Source organism: Ixodes scapularis, unplaced genomic scaffold (assembly GCF_016920785.2).
Source record: "Ixodes scapularis isolate PalLabHiFi unplaced genomic scaffold, ASM1692078v2 PGA_scaffold12__126_contigs__length_90152505, whole genome shotgun sequence".
NCBI classification, from domain to species: Eukaryota; Metazoa; Arthropoda; class Arachnida; order Ixodida; family Ixodidae; genus Ixodes; species Ixodes scapularis.
In genome coordinates, this window is record NW_024609838.1 from 1,152,595 (window position 1) to 1,174,717 (window position 22,123).

At 47.9% G+C, this 22,123-nt stretch overlaps 1 protein-coding gene across 1 annotated transcript in view; it reads left to right on the forward strand.

The window, feature by feature from the left end:
* Positions 1-21,096, forward strand: part of LOC8040777 (adhesion G protein-coupled receptor L1) — a 75,804-nt gene extending 54,708 nt beyond the window's left edge. Inside the window, exons 15-18 of the mRNA XM_040205825.2 lie at positions 2,525-2,693; positions 7,935-8,084; positions 16,859-16,940; positions 17,791-21,096. Of these exons, the coding sequence (XP_040061759.2) occupies positions 2,525-2,693; positions 7,935-8,084; positions 16,859-16,940; positions 17,791-18,434 (1,045 nt within the window). The 3' untranslated portion in view covers positions 18,435-21,096. The remainder of the gene's footprint in view (positions 1-2,524; positions 2,694-7,934; positions 8,085-16,858; positions 16,941-17,790) is intronic.
* The last annotated feature ends 1,027 nt before the right edge of the window (positions 21,097-22,123 follow it).

The following is a 22,123-nucleotide window of genomic DNA, read 5'->3' on the forward strand; positions in this document are numbered from 1 at the left end:
AGTCAGTGGCATCAGACATGTAACAAGAAAGCGCCAGTGCGATATCCTTTTTGTTTAGACTCTAGATGATGTCCCTCATACAAATCAGCTGCAGCTCCCTCGACTTATCCAAAGTGTGCTTCGTGGCTTCGAGAATACTTTTCATAAGATCTTTCTTTGAATTATAAGATGGCAAGAGGGATAGCAGGCGATAGCGTTCTTGCTGTGACGTGCACTTGGCATGGGTAACACGCAAATATGCTCATCCATACTTTTCACGAGGAAGGCAGCTCCCTCTGATTCACATCTATGGGAGCTTCCTTCGTGGACATCACTTAGTTTACGGCCAACATTTTATCGGAAACCCTCAGTAGCCTCCAACTGGTTTCGCTTACCGCGACTCGTGCGAATGGTAGGACATACGTTAGATGCACGTTCCAATGGATTGACACTCACTTCTGCAGCCTTGATCGTCTCAGCCACTCTTTGGAGCAGGAATTCCTCGTCGTTGATTGACGTGTCCGCTCGTGGCAGGGATGGCGAGGATGAGGTCGATGATGGCGTTTTTTGTTCTCGCTGAAGTTCTTCGATGTCGCTGCGAAATCTCCTGAAGCAATTTCTGCAGAGCGTGTCTTCGGAACTTACACTCTCGGCGCCCTCAGCCGGCAGCACCCGTTTCAGCTCGGCTCTGAAACCTCATGTACAAAGTGCCCGCAATCGATTTTGCTTTTTTTGCCTCTGTAGATAATCGACACAAATTAGCCAGTGTTCACTGAATTTGTCAATCGTGGCTCAAATCTGCACTTCTGGCTTTTATGAAACGCAGGATGAGATTCCATTCACGCCGACTCTGAGAAAGAGAGTGAAGAATAGATTGGAGCAGTGGCAGTTTCCTGCGCGAGAAGGCAACCCAGGCGTAACATGCCTCGAGCTCCATATGGGGAGAGGAACTTTCGATGTCAAACTCCCTCTCTTCCCTCGCCTTTTTCACAAGAAGACGTCAGCCGGCGCTAACTTTTCATCTCAGTTGCAGGCCACTCTTCACAGACGGTTATCGTTAACAGGGAGCCTGACTCGACGCAACTAGTTTCCGTGCTTTGCTGTTTCCAAACGAGATAACCCTTCGGTGCTATCGGATCCTTGCGGATAAAGCAGAGATAGAAGAGGGTCGTTCCAGGAATAAGGTTGGCTAGTTTCTCTGTCATCATTATCATCACCATTAAATGAGGAAAAAATATAACCGGATGGAAGTAGTTCTTTTTTTTTTTTGTATCTGGGAACGTTTAAAAAAAGACAAGAATATTTTCGTGTGTAAAGACGCGCAATGGGGTAAGTCCGTTTCGAGCTGTACAAACACGTTTTTCTACGATATTGAGGCTTAAATATGGAACTGTCGATCTAAATAAGACTTTCTCGACTTTTCTTTCTAGTAGACAACTATCACATCTAAAATCTATCAAAGAACAACAACAACAACAACAATTAAAAATGGGTTGTCTGAGAAAATTGACCTCAAAGTTGATACTTTTTGGTTTTTGCACAAAAGTAACGTCAATATATCGTAAAGAGAATTTTACACAGCTAAGCGATTTTTTTATCATATATGAAGAGCGTGTTTTGGGCTTCTCATCGACGTAAGAAATGTCGATGTAACCGAAGTTCATCACAGGTGTCTAATTGTTAAAGTTCATGAAAAATTAACCGAAGGGGTCTTTTTGACATTTATAGGGAAAACTAAGCAAAACGCATAAAACTATTTCATGGCATTAGAGCCTTTTAACTCTACTCACAGAGTGGTTAAAAAAAAGTTAATATAATGCAGGCTGAAAATCCACGCTGGGAGATTGAGGGAAACATACGACCCAGGAGGGATGTGAAAAACGCTGCTTTCCGCCGCGTCCTATTTTAAGCTTCATAAGTCGAGAATGAAAGAGCCCGACGAACTTGTGGTTTGTGGCAACTGCGTTTTTTAGAGACGCCGCCATAACATATATTTTCTTTTTTGGCGAAATTCAAAGTTCTATCTTTTCTGCCTGCACGATTTGAAATGAAATCACCCGTGTGTGTGTGTGCATGTGCTGTCGAGATTGATGATAACGAAGTCAACGGGAATCGGAAACAACTTTGCTATATCCGCTATTTCGTTACAACCGACTTCAATTAACGAATTGCAAAAGGAAATGGGAAATCGTGATCGCTTTGCTGTAGCCGCTATTTCGTTATAAGTTATAACCGAGTTCGGTTATAACGAAGTGCAAAAGGGTATGAGAATTCGTGATCACTTCGCTGTAGCCGCGCTTTCGTTATAACCGACTTCGTTATAACCGGTCTCGACAGTATGAAGGAAATATGCTTCAGGGATGCTTGCGTCGTGTCCGCAGTTAAGTCTCATCACGTCTGCGGCGCACGCAGTGTTTTTGTATGCGTGCACGAAAAAAAAAAAAAAAGTCGGCAAGTACAGGGGAGAAAACACGCGCATCTTAGAAGCGGTTCTGACTTGCTTCCCTCTTTGGGGCGGGGTTGCCCTCCCTTGTCCTTCTTCTAGATCCCTGAGCGTGGACTCGTCGCTGGTGCTGGTCTCGCTGTGCCTGGCGAGCGCCTTCGCCCAGCTCTACGTGTCCCGAGGCACGCAGGTGCACAGCTGCGTCTTCGCCGTCCTCAACGTCGTCCTGGGCGTTGCCGTCCTCGTCTTCTGCTGCCTCAGGAACGACAAGGTAAAGGGCCAACTCTGTGTTGTCAAACAAGTCCGCGCTCCGCTTACGCAGAAACCAAAATCGGGAGGAGTGAAGCGCTTGCGCTTGCGCACTTCTGACAGCACGCTATTGGCCAACCCGGTCGGGGGTTCTCTTGTCGCAGCAGTGTCTCGAAAACCTACACCGCAGATTCCCCAAAATACGCTCGCAAAAAAAGAAGAAAAAAAAGAAAAGGAAAAAAAAAAAGCGAATTTGCAGAGATGAATGCACGACTCTGTCGGTACGCTGACGCGGTGTAGCGCTGCTGTCGGCATGGCGCACGCGCGGACAATCTTCTTCCCGTTACGCGTTGTCGGTAGATGGCGCTACAAGTCAGTGTCGCCTAGAGTTCCTGTATATGCTACCTACGGTAGCAGAGTTGCGCATTCAGCCTCGGCGCGTGGCCGTAGCGCCGGCTCTCCCGCACGAGCTGGATGCTTTGCTCCTCACGTGACTAAATTTGGCGAATAGCTGCGCCGCGCGCGCCGCCGCGCATAGAAAACAGGAGAGGAGGAAAAGGAGGCGGAAAGCAGGGAAACATACGCCGGGGCAAGAGAAACGTCGGTGGAGCGACCGTAAAGGTGGCTTTCTTGCACGCCAACGGATGCTTTGCTCCTCACGTGATGGATCTCGGCGAATAGCGGCGTGGCGGCGCGGGGAAAACAAATGCGCAACTCTGGCTCCCGTAGGGAGCCTATACAGGAACTCTAGTGTCGCCCAGAGCCGTTTATCGAGAGAGTTTGGCCATACATTGGTTTGAATAGGCGAGCATCTCGGGGCCAACCACAGGCCGCGAAACAGCCCCTAGCGGTGGTCGTGAGCTCTAAATTTGTGACACGACTAATTCAAGCCGTTTTAGCGTCGCTAGAGTTAAAAGGTGTAACTCTCAGTGACTGAAATCTTTGTGCGTGCGAAGTTTTCGTCACGCCAACATTCAAGTGTAGAATAAACGAACGTGCGCTCCAAACCAGGGCCAACTTGCTAGAAACAGCGTCTCAGCTGAGACGGTGAAAGAAAGCACTGCCAAAGCCAGCGCACGAGCCGAGCGGGACACCGCGTCTCCAGGACGCTGTTCCGCTGTTCTAACAAGCCAACATCAGCAGTGCAGAGAAAGGCATGGGCACGAGCGCGTGGCTTTGGAAAGTGGCTCCTACGCACGAGTTCACATACAAACAAAAGCGTTTTGCTGAGCTAGGTTCACGCGCCTGTACCTTTGTCTTCACTGCCGACATTTGTGAGATGAGGCAGAGAGGCCGAGATTGAACGCCTCTATTTCACGCTTTGAATGTCGTTTGCAATATTCTGACGTCGCAGTCTCCTGATTGGTCGACGCTGTGTCACAAATTTAGTTTACGCTCTAAGCGCGGGGGGAATATTCGGCGCTGGCGGCGGCCTTTGCTCCGCCTGTTGGCCAAACTCTCCCAATACACGGCTCTGGTGTCGCCGCTAGCTCGATCGACTGGCGCACACGTCCGCCGTTGACCGTGGAACGTTTGTTGGTCTTCGTCTCTTACAGGAAGAGGGCTACTCCTCGAAATTTCAGGACGTGAAAGGCACCGCCTTGATGCACGTTCGGGGAGAGTTTGAGCATTTGATCTGCAGACGCCAATTTTTCCGGCTCGTTCTACGGCGCTAATATCTATTTAAGACACCCTTCACATGGCGTTTTGTTGAGGCCTTAAAGGACACATGCAAAGGAAAAAAAAATTTTTTTTAGACAGCTTAGATGGAAAAAGGATGTCATAAAACGATTTTACAACGAAGAAACAAAATTTTTAGAGCTATATTTACGGCGCTATACGAATTTGTAGTTGGCGCTCGCGGGAGCCGCCGCTGGTCACGTGGTAGGCCCGCGCGCCGCCGCGCTGCGTCGCCGTCGCACGCTGAGCGTTGTGCGAACGCCGCTTCAACGCGTTTCTCCACGCCGCCGTCGCCGCCGCCGCACAAGTTCGTCTGCTTCGGGGCGCCGCCGCCGTCGTCTGACCGGCGCACAGGTCTATCACGTCTGCTTGCGCTTTTTCAGGAGTTTCCTTTGGGCTCTAAAAGTTACTTATTCGTCTTGGTTTTTTGTTATACTTCAAACAAAGATGAATAAGTTACTTTTAGAGGCCATAGGAAGCTTCCGAAAGAGCGCAAGCACCACGTGATAAATAAAGACCAGTCACGTGATAAATACAGACCACTTTTCCGCGGTGCCCGCGGGCGCCAACTACAAATTCGTTTTGCGCCGTAAATATAGCTCTAAAAATTTTTTTTCTTCGTTGTAAAATTGTTCTATGGCGTCCTTTTTCCATCTAAGCCGTTTAAAAAAAATGTTTTTTTCCTTTGCATGTGTCCTTTAAAGGGTGTTTTTAAAAGGAAAGCTGCACTAATGCAGGTTGTGCAGATGAGTTATATGGCCAGGCGGACTTAATATGGGGGACTAATTGTCGCGACAAGTTGGTTAATTCACTCAAACCTTTTGACAATTTTTTATAAATGTAAGAAAACAATCGCATATGGCTTCCCTTAAAACGTTTGCTATCGAAAACCACCAAAGCAATGAATGAACGCGTAAACCTTATTATCATGAAATGAGTGATTTAAAAAAAAATTTAAAGCCTAAAAATACCTTATAATAATATTAATAATAATGATAATAGTTTATTATTTTCCTATAGTGCCCAGAACAGCTTTGAAGCAATTTCTGTTGTGCACTGTCAGTTTGTGTTTACAGCAACACTATTTATAATGTATGAAAACATGTGAAAGTACACGAATACAAGTTTGCGAGGCCGATACAACTCCTACACAAACTCCGAGTCAGATAAAATACACTTTTGCGAGGCTGGTATAAATTTAGCAAAATCAAGGAAAGTAATCCGATTCACAAATGCCTATGTTATTAAAAGCATACTGCATACGAGATGATGGTGGCGATTCACAAATTCTCTTGGGGAGGAATGTTAAAAAATGTTGGCTTGCTCCAGTGGGCACATGGAAGTCTATATTCACAAGTAGTCTCTCAGTTTTAAAAGTACAAAGCACAACCTTATGAAGAAAATGGATGTCTCTAATAGCTCTTCTCGTTGATAGCCTAGCAACGAATAGTAACTAAAAACAGTTTCCGACCAATGTATCGGTCGTAAATAATTCGAAGGAATTTCTTCTGCACATTTTCAATGATTTCAACTTGGGTTAAAGAGGGTGAGTTCCAACTAATTAAACCAAATTCAAGTCCCTAGCGTACGAGGCTGCAGTACAGACACACCACAGATAATGGTGAAATGAAAGAACGCCATGACCGACTGATCCTAACCAACTTTCTTTTACGCTAGAAAAAACTTAAAGCCGTTTACAACTCGCTGTAACGCCGAATTAGAGCGCAGGTCTTGAGGAGGAGGAGGGAAGGGTACTGAGGGTCACGTGTTTTCGGGGGGGGGGGGGGGGGGTTACGTGACCTCGGGGGAGGGGGGGGGGGGTGGGTTCAGGTAACCCCCCAGAAATATTTTGCGCTAGATTTAGCGGGGAAATTTTTTGCGCTAGATTTAGCGGGGAAACTTTCCCGCTAGATTTAGCGGGGAAATTTTTGCGCTAGATTTAGTGGGGAAATTTACCCATAATGCACCGCGCGGTTACGCCGACGGCGACGCCGCTCTAGCCGGAAACGGGCGCCTAAGAGCTGCGCTCTAAAAAAGTGTTTTCACCAGAGGTCGGCATTTTAGGTCGCCCTCACTCACCCTCACACCCACACTCACCTAAGCCCCTCACTCACCTTCACCCTCACAGCTACACTCACCTTCAGCCCCTCACTCACCCTCATTCTCACTGTCACACTCACCTAAGCCCCTCACTCACCTTCACCCTCACAGCTATACTCACCTTCAGCCCCTCACTCACCCTCATCCTCACAGTCACACTCACCTTCAGCCCTTCACTCACCCTCACGGCCCTCACGCCCCTCACTGCCCTCACGCCCCTCATCGCCCTCACGCACTCATGGCCCTCACGCCACTCACCGCCCTCACGGCCCTCACGCACTCATGGGCCCTCACCGCCCTCACGGCCCTCACGCACTCATAGATCTCACGCCACTCACCGCCCTCACGCCACTCACCGCCCTCACGCCACTCACCGCCCTCACGCCCCTCACGCACTCACCGCCCTCACGCACTCATGGCCTTCACGCCACTTGCCGCCCTCACGCACTCACCGCCCTCGCGGCCCTCACACCTTCACACCCTCACGCCCCTCACGCACTCATCGCCCTCACGCACTCATGGCCCTCACGCCACTCACCGCCCTCACGCCCCTCACCGCCCTTGCGGCCCTCACACCCCTCACGCACTCATGGCCCTCACGCCACTCACCGCCCTCACGCCCCTCACCGCCCTTGCGGCCCTCACACCCCTCACGCACTCATGGCACTCACGCCACTCAGACCAGCTTCAGATGGGGCCATTTCGCCCAGAAACTTGATGTTGCAACACCAGCAATACGGGCCAGCCGCGATCACCCGCAGCAACCAATTGCTGCAATTTGCTATCGTCATCATAAAACTTTATTTTTTTTGCACTATTTTTATGCATCTAAATCTCGTTAAGAATACTAATGCACCTTTCTGAAACAGTTTACTTCCAAAAACGATCGATTTCAAACCAGAACCAAGTCTTTCGGTGTCATCATCTCCGGCACGAGGTATCACGTGAAAATTTTGCGTCCCTGATTAGATGCAGCCGCTCTAAATGTCTTCGAATTGCTCCGAGTTGCTTGCTTATTTTGAGCCGGACCCGATCTCAGCAATTCGTGTCGATCTAGGGAAAGCTAGAGAACAACCCGCCATCAACACCAAAATTGCTGAGAAAGTTGCTCCGTCTGAAGGGGGCTTCACGCACTCACCGCCCTTACGCACTCATGGCCCTCACACCCTTCATGCACTCACCGCCCTCACGGCCCTCACGCCCCTCACGCCTCTCATGCCACTCACTGCCCTCACGCACTCATGGCCCTCATACCCCTCACCGCCCTCACCGCCCTGACGGCCCTCACGCACTCATGGCCCTCACGGCCCTCACCGCCCTCACGGCCCTCACTCACCCTCACACTCATGAATTTTCCTGGTTCAGAAACTCACTCATCCTCACCTCACCTATGAAGATGAGGGTGAATGAGGGTCCTCATGAGTGAGGTTTGCCGAGGTATGGTTTTCACAGTGTAGGTTCAAACCTGGTTCCCTGGTTTCAGGTGAAGCGGGCCCTGGGTCGGCGCCTGCCGTGCGGGTTCCCGGGCTCTCGCCTGGGCTCGTCGTCGGGCGGTTCGGGCCCCAGCCAAGACGCCGGCTCCCACCAGCAGGGGCTCTACGTGCACGCCAACGGCGTCGTGCTGCCCTATAGTGTGCGTAACAACTCCCACACTCCTACCTCTTTGTCGCCAGGTACTCCTCTCCTTCTTGGTTCCGTTGTTACGCCTCGTGATGACCCCCTTTTTGTTGTATACACCTTTCCATAGAGAGACCTAAGCGAGCAGGATGTGAAAAGGAAGAGCTCGTGGGCGCCGCCATTGCAACTTCCGGGCCGTATTTAGGTGTCGGAGCGTCAAAGCCTTTCCAAAATTCACTTCATTACCTTGAAGCTAGGGTCCTCCATATTGGAGAATCTCGCCTTCCGGTTCATTCTCAGAGGGAAATTTTGAAGCCACGTTTTTGAGTCAACTTGCTTTCGATCAGAAAAGGTTGAAATTTTAGTTCCTAACGAGTTTTGTTTCGTTTTGTTGGATGGAGGCTAGGTATTCGCTTTAGATACTGTGTAGAATTGCCCGGGCCGTAGACGGAATATGATGGAATATTTTGGCTCATTCCAGAATTACCAGATTCGAAAATCTGAGAAGAAACGCCCGGCTACGAACCAGTAGATGCAGGCAGTTCCCAGAGCCGCGCTCGCCAATAGAATTGGCAGGAGGATACTTTTCCAGCCTGCTGTTCTAGCAAAAGATAGCTGTATTACATGTTTTATATGTGGAGCTCTCCACTGAATAAATCGCGTCAGCTGCGACACATGTCTGTCAAAACAGTGGAACCGCGATGTTTGCAAAACTTTTAATTTCTGGGGTGCGTGAAAATGACGACAGAAAGTCTCAAGAACGACGCAATAATAAAAGCTTGCTGTAAGTGTAGTAATAATAATAATAAAAAAGGTGTACTGACAAGGAATATGAATACAACTATAATTCCTTTCAACGCCGCCAGTGGTACGACCCTCTGGAGCTGCTTTCAGCCGTCGCCAGATGGCTCTGAATTTTGGAAAGGGGCTTCCGCGCATGCGTAGAAGTTATGAGCTCAAAAAAGCTCTCGCCGCTTGTTTGGCCAGGTTATTTGTAAAGGTTGGAAAGGTATATATAAGCACTCGCTCGTATTTTAATTATGGTTTTTGTCCTGTTTACGTTGTGCCACACAGTGTTTGCTTTTGTTTTCTCTTCTTGCTGTTTTGTTTTTGTTTGACCCCCCCCCCCCCCCCTTGTTTGTTGTTCTTTTGCTTTTGTTTTGATTGTTCCTCGGGCTGTTCGCGTTTTGTCTTTCGTTTTGTGCTTCTCTCGCATTGCCACCGCCGTTTTCAGAATTGTCGACTGTTGTCACTGAATTTTCGCGCCTTTTACGCTCCGTGACTCTGTTAGCGCGAACAATGTCGCGCAGTGTACGCGGTGCGCTAAGTGCGGGAATAAATAAAAATAAGAGAGAGAGACAGAGAGAGAGAGAGAGCCGGAAGCGGAACAGAAATCACGATATATAAGAACAAGACACGACCGTCTCAACTCGGAATTGCATACAAAATATTCTAAGCTTTCATCTTTTGCATTTCGCTGAAATTTCTTTCTTTCTCTGATTTGTTCTCAAGGGAAGCAAAAACCATATACGAACGACATTTTAACTTTCGTTGCCCTAATTCCCCCCCACCCCCCCACAAAAAAGAAAAGAAAAAAAAACAAAACAGGAAGGCAAGAAAAAAAAAAAAGAAATGCTACTGGAAACACTTTACATATCCGAGAAAGGAAAGAAACAACAGCAGAAAGAAAAACAAAACAAAACAAGATGACGGTGTTTTCACGTCGTGCCGGCGTCACTTCCGGCTCATTCTAGCTACTTCCTGCGGCCATCATCTCGTTGTTAGCGCCGCCTGACGATACATTTTTGCTTCATCATGAAGGGCCTCTTTCTCAGTATTGTCTCAGTCGTTTCTAGCCCTAGTGAATTGTTTCTTTTACAGTTTTAAAGGTCTACGTGGTACACGGTACTGCTCTGATTTCTCTTTTATTCGTACCATATTCATATCAGGAAAGGGGAGGGGGAAAGGGGAGGGGGGAGGGCATGGCGTCTCTCCATCGTAATATGCGCGCCCTGGAGGGATACTCGTCTTTCTCCGACGCGTATCGCTAACTTCCGCTTCCGGTGGAGGCCTTGATCACTTCCGGTTCTCGTTGCGCGCGAGAAAGAGCGAGAAGAGTCAGCAGGCCGGGGACTCTGATTGCGTGCAACGCAGCTTCCCCTCATGACACCGCGATGCTTTTGTTTTATTTATTTTTTATTCTCTTTTTACGTATGGGCAGACATAAACATTGTTCATCTGGTGTTTTGTTAGCTCGTCTATTTATTCTGGCCAAGGACACAATTAAGGGTCCACTTAGTTTGAGCATAAGTTCCCGAAACCCGTCGTTATTTTTTGTAGTTTCTTTGTACAGCAAACGTAGAGAGACAAACAGAGAAATATGATTCAAGTAACACATATTTCTGGAACGGCAGCTTTAAGAAAATACAACCTTGTGTTGTAAGAAAAAAAAAAGAAAATCAAATTAGACTGCTTATTGATTGGGGAGAAAGCATGGTTGATGAAGACAAGTTATCACGCAATGACAAGATATACTGATACCGGATGCGATAGATCACATTACAATAACTGCTAGACGAATGTTGATGTAGGTTATCACTGACTAGAACGCCTAGAAATACCAAAAGAGAGCGTCTTTTGCCTGTGTTTTTTTACCTTGGCTATAAATAAGCACCCTTCGGTACTTCATATTTTTACTGTCAGTTTGCTTTGACAAAAAAAGGTTATTTTTTATTGGAAAATATTGCGTTTATATTGACGAATACTGGTGATTACATTTCCCCGAAACATTCAATCTTCCTATTCTTCTCTTTACGAAGCGACGAAGTGCGTTATCCATCAATCACGATTGGCAGCGATGTTGGAGTATATCCGATTTAGCAATTTGGTGGACTGTCATTTGCTCAACTTTTAACGGAGAGAGCAACGTTCAGTTTGTCATTGCTATCACCATGTGCCGGCTCTTTCGTAATTGGTGTGTGGCAAACAAGCAAAGAAAGAAAAATGCGCAACAAAATAAGAAGCAGTGGACCGCTTAAAACTTTTTTTCCCCTGGCATTATGGCGCTCAATTGTCTCCCTTTTGACCTAAAACAGCGACAAACAGAAACGCATAACATAATCTTTTCTTCACTCATAAAAATAATAATAAAAAAAGAGTTGAGTGAAAACCTTTACCGGGAAAGTGTTTTCATTGCACCCAAACCGAAAGTAGGAAAAGAGAGAAAGAAAAAAAGAAACATGTCCGGCCTTTTTCAAATTACATTTTAAGCGCTCCACCGTTTCACGTTTTAGCGGGTCTTTTTTATTTTTTTGAATGTGTGCCTATGATTTTTAATATTTTTACATATAAGAACGCTCGCGCACACACTTTTCGGAATAGAAACTCAGTTTCGCGAACTGTATAAACCCAAACGCAGCCTTGTCACCGCTCTCAGCTGCGACACTTCAAGAACTAACGAAGTGTAAAATAAGGTCCCGTCAAAAATTTAAAAGAGGGGAAAAAAAAAAGAAAGCCGGAGTCGCACTTCGCGTCGTTAAAAACGTTCGCTAACTTGATAAATGAAGGCGTCTACCCCCTTCAACATTCGGCACTCATAAAACGAAAAAAGGAGAAAAAGAACTCGAAGCTAAATACATTTAAAGGTCAGTGGCGCACTCTTGAAAAAGATATATAATAAAAAAAAAATGTCCAAGTCTTGGGGGAGTCTGCGGACGCTTTTCTGCGTACTCGTTTTTTCGCTAACTTAATTTGGCAACTCCCAGAAAACGTAGTTTGGGTTCACGACTTGCGCAAGCTTTCGCGTCTATCTACGAGTTTGAAATTGGGGATCGGGTGGGGAAAAAAATGGAAGAAGGGAAGAGTCGTTATAGCCAATGGGGTTCTTTCCCGGGCCCTCGGGGGACCAATCAGAACGGCTCCTGACGGAAACATACAAGTACAAAAGAAGGAAGAAAAAAAAAAAGCGGAGTCGAAATGGTCTTGGAGACGTAAAATATGGTGCGTTCCGTCGAGGTCCAACTGCGGTGTGGCGGCACTCCCGGTTAGGGAAGTAGGGAATATACGAAATGGGATGTTACCGAGAAAACATGACAATAAAAAGACGAGGGGAAAATGCGGGAAGGAGCTTTAAGGTAGGGAATATTGGAAAAGGTCGGAGGGGAAGAAACCTCGTTTTCTCAGATTTTTTTTCTTTTAAGGAAATGGTATACTCAAGATTTTCCCGTGTTGGTGTAAAAGTTGTTCTCAGACGACAAAAGAGCCCAAGTTCAACTTCGTCCCAATTGAGGGTATTCTTTTTTTCTTCTACTTCGTCTCTCTAGACTGCTGATTGTTTCCCCAATTTGGTCGGTTCTATTTCGTAACTTTCTTTAGCTTTTTCCCTCACGTTGTCCCTAATTTTTTTTTTCTTGGAGTTACGAAACTTGAGGACTCCTCTATGGCTACTTCAATTGTTTGGTCTTAATTTCCAATGTAATTTTCTTTTTATCTTCGTTTTTTTCGCACGAGATCTGTAACTGGGCTTTTGGGGGCAGCTCTTTCGCAATAGTTGAACCCGACTTAATACGACTTGTACATGGATTGCGTTCCTTTATGTGTCTGTCTCTGTGCGTTTGTGGAGCCGCGAGCGATTCCAACGCCGACGCAGCTGACCCTCATTGCCACATTCGGATAACGATCACGTCGGGGGGCAAATAAATTTAGGGAATCGTCGAACCGCGGCCCTGCGCAATCAGCTGAGACATTGCTACGACCTCGGGGCTTTCGATAGAAGTTGTGTAGCCGTAGCAGCTGAACAGGTTTATCAAGGGGAAAGAAAAACCAAGAAAGCTTGACTTCAGTCATCTTATCTGGCGGCGTTGGGAGGTGGGAGGTTGGATGATATTAGGGTGAGATTATCCGAGTGGTGTCAGGTTCGCCGACCTGACGTAATCAAGGAGCGAGTTCACGTTCCCGCTTTCTTTAAGGAATATAGTTCTGACCTTGGGGCGCACCCAGACTCAGAGGTCGGCATTTTAGGTCACCCTCACTCACCCTCACCCTCACAGCCACACTCACCTAAGCCCCTCACTCACCCTCACCCTCACAGCTACACTCACCTTCAGCCCCTCACTCACCCTCACCCTCACAGTCACACTCACCTTCAGCCCTTCACTCACCCTCACTGAACCTCACGGCCCTCACGCACTCACCGCCCTCACGCCCTTCACGGCCCTCACGCCCCTCACGCCCCTCACTCACTCATGGCCCTCACGGCACTCACCGCCCTCACGCCACTCACAGCCCTCACAATCTTCACCGCCCTCACGGCCGTCACGGCCCTCCCCGCCCTCACGGCCCTCACTGCCCTCACCGCCCTCACCGCCCTCATGGCCCTCACGGCCCTCACGGCCCTCACCGCCCTCACGGCCCTCACACACTCATAGACCTCACGCCACTCACCACCCTCACCGCACTCACGGCCCTCACCGCCCTCACCGCCCTCACGCCACTCACCGCCCTCACGCGCCTCACCGCCCTTGCGGCCCTCACACCCCTCACGCCCCTCACGCACTGATGGCCCTCGCGCCACTCAGGCCAGCTTCAGATGGGGCAAATTCGCCCAGAAACTTTACGTCGCAACACCAACAACACGGGCCGCCCGCGATCACACGCAGCAACCAGAATTAATTGCTGCAATTTGCCATCGTCATCATAAAATTTTATTTTTCTTGCACTATTTAGAAACAATTACGCGTTATAAACGTGTTTTTATGCATTTACATCTCGTTCAGAATACTAATGCACCTTTCTGAAACAGTTTATTTCCAAAAAGAACGATCGATTTCAAACCAGAACCAAGTCTTTCGGTGTCATCATCACCGGCACCAGGTATCACGTGAAAATTTTGCGTCCCTGATTGGATGCAGCCGCTTCAAACGCATTCGAATTGTTCCGAGTTGCTTGCTTATTTCGAGCCGGACCCGATCTCAGCAATTCATGCCGATCCAAGGAAAACTAGAGAACAGCCCTCCATTAACACCAAAATTGCTGAGAAAGATGCTCGATCTGAAGGGGCCTCACGCACTCACCGCACTCACGCACTCATGGCCTTCACACACCTCATGCGCTCACCACCCACACGGCTCTCACGCCTCTCATGCCACTCACTGCCCTCACGCACTCATGGCCCTCACACCCCTCACGCACTCACCGCCCTCACACCACTCACGCACTCACGGCCCTCACGGCCCTCACCGCCCTCACGGCCCTCACCGCCCTCACAGCCCTCACGGCCCTCACCGCCCTCACAGCCCTCACGGCCCTCACTCACCCTCACACTCATGAATTTTCCTGTTTCAGAAACTCACTCACCCTCACCTCACCTGTGAAGATGAGGGTGAGTGAGGGTGAGTGAGGGCCCTCATGAGTGAGGTTTGCCGAGGTATGCCCAGACTTCATAAGTAGGAGATAGCTCGCGGTACACTGCACGCTAAATGACCACACGAATGTTAGTTTAAGAAAAATAATATTGTCATCAACGTGAATCAACTGCCACGGGGAAAACGATGGTCGTTAGTGTCGCTGCTGTGCGGGCAGAAACTGGGGAAGAGGAAAAGATGAAAGTGCCGTGCTCTGGTTGGAATTATTTGTGGGCCGACCCGTAGCTAGCTGCCTTTTTCTCTCCTTACTCTTCAAACGCGTTTGAACGTCAAGTATCCGCGTTCAGCGTTCGAACACCGAGTAGAGACGTACTTTCGTTCTTTGTTTCATCGCAACTTGGCAAACAGCGAACGCTACCGCCCCCTCGAGAAATATAGGGAGTTTTCGTAGACCGCGTTTCCCCCTTCGCTAAGCCCCCCGCAACGAAGGAGCCGCTACTCCGCCTGCGCGCCGATGGGCCTTGACTGTAGAGTTTCGGGTATCGTAGCGCGTTGCGGAGAACGTGGCGGGACGGCGAAAAGGGTCTACGAAAACTCCCTAATAAGGAGTTTTGGTAGATCGTTTCTGCCGTCCCGCCACGCCCTGAGCAACGCGCTACGAGATCCAGGTTTCTTCAGTCAGGGCTAGCGGCGTGCAGGCGGGGTAGCGATATCTTCGTTGCGGATAGCCTGGCGGAGGGAGGAAAGCGGTTTACGAAAACTCCCTATTAGGGAGTTTTCGTAGATGGTTTCCGCTGCCCCGCAATGTTCTCCGCAACCCGCTAGAAGATTTGGGACTCTGCAGGCAAGGCTAGAGCCGCACATGCGCGCTAGTGGCGTCTTCGTTGAGGAAAGCGTCGCGGATTAGGGAAAGCGATGTACGAAAACTCCCTAATCGGTGCTAGGGTGGCGAAGCACGAGACAGCCCTTACCAAAGCTAGAGGTGCAAAAGCGAGCTGCTGGAAAAGTGGGAAACCCTTCTCACCGGAACCCTCTTTTGTGTGTCCCACGCGTAGGTCTTCTCCCCCTCGGAGAAGATTCGCCCGCCACTCAAAATTCGTACAAAAGCGGCTTTCCCCTCTCTCTCCCGCCGTCGGCTTCGACAGCACTGCGCGCAGCTAGTGTGAGAGAGAGGGTATAGTCACGTGTCCCCCTCCGATGCGCTGATTGGCTCACTCAAAACCGTAGCCTCCGCCGTTTGCCAAGTTACTGTGAAACGAAGTGTAAATGAGCGAATGCCCCCAGTTAGAGTTATTCGCTCCGTCGCACGACCCTTGGCATTTCACGACAGGTCTCTAAAATATGCGGAAATCGTCTTAAAATTATAATGGCCACCTCTAAGCTAACAAATAAATATTAAAGAAAGAAATTACTAAGAAGTTAATCTCATGAGGGAGAACATGAAATTACTCGTATTTTTGATTACAGGCTCTTCGTAAAATAGGTTTTACGTTTCAGCTAACGCGACTCCTCTTCTTTTTTTTTTTGTCTTCCTGTTTTTGTTTTAAAGTGAAGCCATAAAACGGACAAGATGAAGGAATATAATCCAAACCGGTCGTTGGGCGCTCATTAGCTCGAACTAAATTTTCGTAGCCCATTAGTGGAATGGAGCTTATTCGGCGTCCGTCGTCGAAATGTTCTTATTGCAATAGCGTTCTTCTCACGGTCGCGGCTCAGTTTCGCCATGTCGTGGTCGTCGTCGTCGTGATTTACCGCCATCTTTTGCTGCTCCCCGAAACGTAATACCGTGGAACGATGGAAAGATTTTTAAACGAACATTCCGGCAGTATCTTAAAGCTTTGATGGAATTTTACTTCGATGGTGCATTAGGAAACTTGCTCTTGCCATAACCATAATGTAATGTTATATCGCGTAATAAACAATCCGGAGGGCAGGGGGAACAGCAAGCTCGATAGAACGATAGAACATAAAAATTGCTGCGCGTTAGTTATTTGTTTGTGTATCAGGTGACTGCTCTATCTACTTGTACCTACTACTTACCTTCGCGGATGTGTTCCGGTAACATTCCGACCGCGTGCCTAACTGGCTTAGGACACGAAACGATATATTCCACTCTTCTGTAGTGCATTGAACGCAAAAAGGAGCAAGCCAATCAAAGGGTATGCACTGCGAGTTTGTACACACCTTCATCATTTGACGTTTGTGTTACTTTGGTTGGTGTCCCTCTTTTTCTTTTGTACACTTCTTCTAGGTCCGAACAACGAGGAGAGGAGAGCAACATTGTGCGTGTTTGTCCCACGCCTTGTACCTTTTGGCGTTTTAACTCGTACTTGTGTATCATTGGATGTGTCTTTGAACGTTTGACGTTTGTCGTGTTTCGGACATGTGTGGCACTCTGGCTTCACAACTCGGTTCTTCTTGTCCCCAGTCTACCCAACAGTCCTGGAGTTCACAGAAGGAGCACGAGTCGTCAGAGGTCACGCACGACAACAGGAACTGTGCCACACAAGGTGAGATGTCGAACCCGGCCACCACTTTGACTTTATGTATTTGAAAACGTTTTCAGCACTCTGTGACTCCCTAAAGCATTAAGCGTTACATGAAACGTCCTAGATGTGGACGCTCGAAGTTAATATCGAATTTTCCACGTAGAAACTATCTACTTGCTTTCTGGCGGTCTGGCTGCGCGTAGCACTGACTGTGCTTCCAAATGCTATTTGAAAGGAACACTGACGGGTGGAAAACTTCACAATTGCATGATTCGCGACATTATTTTTGGCTCTTTTTTTATTTGCTCGCCTTGTTTGCGCTCGTTTCTATTCACCGCTTGCCGAAGAAACGAGTCAATCATTTTATTTTCGGGTTAGATTTGATTATTCTTTTTGTTGCATATATTTGCGTTCCTTTAAATATCATTTTGAACTTTTCCTTACTCATTTGCAATTGGTAGGTTTTGTTCTCAGTTTTGGTTATCTGAAGGTTTGCTCAATCATCTAATTATTTCGATACCCGATTGAACTTTGTAAGTATTCTGCTTACGTTACAAGTTAGTAATTGCCAATGCAGCAGCTGCGACTGCTTACAGACGACGCTTCTACACTAGGTCTTAGTATCAAATCCCGACGCGGAACCAGAAAGCATTAAAACGTCCTTTCATTCCTCCTTTTCGTTCTTGAAAACCGGAAACCTCTTCTTTCTACGGAGGATAGCATTGTTGAAGGGTTTTCTGACAGGCAAAAAACTATTGGGGAGGTCAGCCTTTCTGGCCGACCTCCCCAACAGTGTTGAGAGAACACACCAATTCTTGAACTGTTCTCTTAATAGGGGCGTACAAGGTACTGACCTAATTCTTCCTTCCAGGTCTCCCATCTATAGCCACGGTGACGAACAGCTACCAAGGTGAAGAACACCCCCTGCGGAGTTGGATCTGCAATGCCTGGCCCCCGGCGCAACAACAGGAGGCTCTACAGCAACCGCGAGGACCTCCCCCGGACTGCCTGCCCTACCTTCAAGGCCATTGGCCGCCCGCGCCATACCCACCTCACAGCGAGTCCTCCTGGAAACCGCCAGACGCCTACTCCAGGACAGACCACGTCTACGAGACCATAGATGAAGAGGTACCGGACTCGTGGCGGTGCCAGTCGCTCCAGCCACGTCATGGTCCTCGGCAGAGCAGCTACAGGTCCTTAGGACGCCCTGCTGGTCTAAACAACGTGAACGCTGCGGCGGACAGGACTATCCTCGGCTCGCTGACCGCGGTGTTGACGTCGTCCCCGAGGTCGAGGCATCTGCCCATCATCGGGGACTCCTGTTTGAGACAACAGGTGGCGTACTCTGGCATCAAGAGCCCGTCGGAGTCGGAGAGGTCCTCTAGTTCGTTGACGGAAGAGGAGAGGACCGAGTCAGCGGTCCTCGAAGACAGGTGTAGGGGACGCGACGTCTGGTCATCCGGGGGGTGCCAGAGGTCGGACGTATATGTGCCCGAGGGTGTGGAACACTTTTGACGGCTTCTGGTCGCTGTTGTCCAAGATAAGGCTTGAGGACTCTAAAGGAAGGAACATTCGTAAAAAGGTATAGCGGCCAGCGCGGGATATTTATTACTAAGGAACGAGTCATCGCGAAGAAGATTTGTGTGCGCATCGGACACGACGGAAGTGTTTTTCGTCTGCGTCGTGTGCTCTGCGGTTAGATTCTTAACTAAAGACTTTGGCGTCTGTGTTCCATGATGCCGATCGGGTGGCGTTCACCATCACCGACTGTGCATATCGCCAGCGCTGTGTGGCCAAGAACTTCTTTTATCATTATTTTTATTTTTCGGCGGCGATGGACATCTTTTGGACTCGTTTTAGCAATTTTGCAGTTCGAGTGTTGCGACACGCGTGCAAGTTGAAAATGACCCGATTCCGATCGCGTCATTTTGTAATATATCATATCAAAACGAAACAAACTTACAAAAAAAAGCAGCTGTTCCCTTCAAAGTTTTTTTTTTCTTTTCCATCAAGCGATTTACGGAAACTACGTGTTGTATGATACAAGTTCGTTGTTTTATTTTAATTAATAATATTATTTTGGTGTCGTGAGTGTGAGTGTACCTTCGACGAGTGAGAGTGTTGGAGAGAGTCTTGTGTCAGATTTGGGTGGATTGGGAGTTGCAAATCGATTTTTGTTTGATGCAAGCTTTTCAATGAGTCCGATTGGAGTTTGTGCATTTTACTTATATATTTTTTTTTATTAAACGCAAGTACATTGTTTCACAACGCCGAGCAAGACTCACAGTCGCTAGTCAAGTGTGTTATAATTTTAGACAAACAAAACCAATGTCGACAACGTGTTTCAGGCCGGTTATTCCAGACACGTTCACACCTGACGCCGATATGCAAGCTATGTTGCCCAACGTGAGATAACAAAAAAAATATTTTCCAGCTTAGTTTTTTTTTAATTTTCACGGACGTTGTTCCGTCCGAGTTTGCCTAAACTACCAACAAATTGTCTGTCGCACGTTGGAGAGCATCGCTGGCCAATCGCTGGCCAAGTTTGAGCATGTCTTTGGACGGCACACGCGCAAAATTCACGAAACGTTCACCGATAAGTCACCGCGTTTGGTGAAGCAATGTAGTGTGCTGTTTCTTCCGCCTAGTTTTTTTGCTCCTGCGTCATTTTTTTTAAAGTTTGTTTATGTAACATGTGGACGCGAAACTTTTTCTAGAATTGAACTCCATAGGGAAGGTGTTTCGACGCTCAATTTTTATGCATTTAAAAATATTTTGTCTTGTGAGAAGCCAAACATGCCAGCATATGAGTGTTTTTTTTAATTTATCGGGAAGAGTTACATACTCATTGGTGAAACATTTATTATTGCACATTACACGAATCGTCTCGATCAAGGAATGTTCACCACTGCTGTGTTCTTCATTTAGTTCGTTCAACACGACGACTGTAAAGTGTGACCATTTGATAACATTTAAAACGATGGTTCAAAAAAAAAAAAAAAAAAGGACTGCGTTTTAGGATGATTGATTGTGACTAGCTATTCTGTGCCCACTTTTAATTATAAGAAATGCCGGCTCTTGCGAACGTCTGCGAGGATCAGGGGATGGCTGGGAACATTCGCCTAACTTGTAATTTAATCACGATACCTTCCGTGAAATGTGCGGGCTGCTATGTAAAGAGTGTTAAAAAGTGTGTCGGGTATAATTAATTATTGAATATTAAGGTGAATCTTTGCGCCTATGCTTGTACTTCACTCACCCCTGGGCCGGTACTGTTGTGGAAGGAGGGATCTGTGTAATGCAAAAAGATAATGTATTTCGAACGCTGGGAGTAAAGTCTAAAATGAACTCACGTAGCTAAGAGAACCTTTAATACGTTTTAGCGCTTCCCAAGCAGCGTTGTACTTTTTCGGTGGGACGCTCAAAAACGGAAAAGAAGCAGCTCGGTTAACAAGACTTCACGCGAAACCAAATTATAAGTATCGCTGCCAAATTATGAGCTTCGTTAAAAGCACGACACTGTTAAAAGTGCCTGAATGTTAACCATGTTGAATGAACCCGTGACTGGAGAAGAGAAGAAACCTCAAAACGTAGAAGTTAGTTAGAAATTAGGGACAATTACTAAATTACAGACCTCACGCGAGCAACACAATAGTAGTAGTTGACGTGATGTTCGAAAAATTCGAGAACTCTGTAAACGCGAAAAACAAAACAAAACAAAAAAAGTTCTACCGTAACGCTGCTCAGGGGTGAACGGAGTACACGTCATCGGTGTTGTTACGATCATCGAGTTATTGTTTGGAGCAAAACTAGAACAAAGAAAGAGGAGAGCATAGAGAGGAGGAGTTTGTACGATACCGTTGATGCGTCCCTCCTTTTCTTTAATCACCGTCAATTTCCGCGCGCGGTCGCCCATTCTGTGATAGCGTGGGCTGAGGCAGCCCACGACGAGTTGTCACTTTCGTCGGGGTTGACGCGACCGAACAGCCGCCAAGTATGTATACGTCTGCGCGACCTGTCAACATGTGTGAATGCGCGTGTGTTTGTGTGTTTGGTTGTCCGTGCGTTTGTTGTTGGCGTGCTGTGTTCTATTGTTTTTTCTCGTCCGCGTTGGAAGTGAAATGGCTTTTAAGAAGAGACAAACAAAAAGAGCGAAATAAACTATTTGTGTACTTAAGGGTGTCCTTTTGTTGCCAGCAGCGTTTAGACAGCTTGGGTTAGAACCCGGGGTCCCATTGCTCATTCATCGTACAAAATGCAGTCTGCAAACACGATTCACCGCAATATCCGTGGTTTGAATGCCGCGTACCAAGTTTTCTCTTTGAACTCATTGCCGTACGGCTTCCAAAATTGTAACGCAGCGCGCAAAAGACGAGAACCCAGAGCAAACGGAAGAACACAAGACAAGCGCGAGGTCCGTGCTTCGAATGCCGTACTGCATTCGAAGCACGGATCTCGCGGTGACTTGCGTTTGAATCTGCAGGCAGACCGTTTTTTGTATGACGTATTAGCGGGGTGACCGCGGCTTGCTGCGGACAATACATTGCAATCCTCTAATTTGCATGAAACAGCGCGTTTAAAGTGTAAATTAAAAAAAAAAAAAATTACACCACCTTCCCGGGGGAAACCATAGGGTGATGCGGAGCATCGCGGATCGTTATTAACGGTGTTAACTCGCGTGTTATTACGTTGTTAACTTGCGTTGGTTACCACACATCGCGTGAGCGTTGTTGGAAACTCCGCGATGCTCCGCATCACCCCATGGGTCCCCTCGGGAAGATGGTGTAATTTTTAGATGCGGAGCATCCCTTGCTCGGGTCTATGTCCCGCGGCGTCGTAGTCCGCTCTCACACTACGCGTGCGTCACTCTCCTCCTTCCCTCTCTCCAACAGCTGCGCGTTACTCTCTCTCTCTCTCTCTCTACCAGCTGCGTGCACTTCGCGTGCGTTCGCTTCTACTCACACCGCGCGCGCATGCGCATCTCTCCTCCTCCAGTCTCCTCTCCTTCAAGTGTGAATATAAGCAGCGGTAGCGCGCTGCGCGCGTTCAGTTCACCCGCTGTTGACTCCACTTCACTCCGTTCTTCCGATGAAGTGTGATGGAAGCAACAGTCCCGTCAGTTAGTGGGTTGGCGCAAGCAAGCGTCAGCACCACCCCACAAACTAACAGCAACGCTACGTCCACTGAAGACAAAGCTGCGCAGC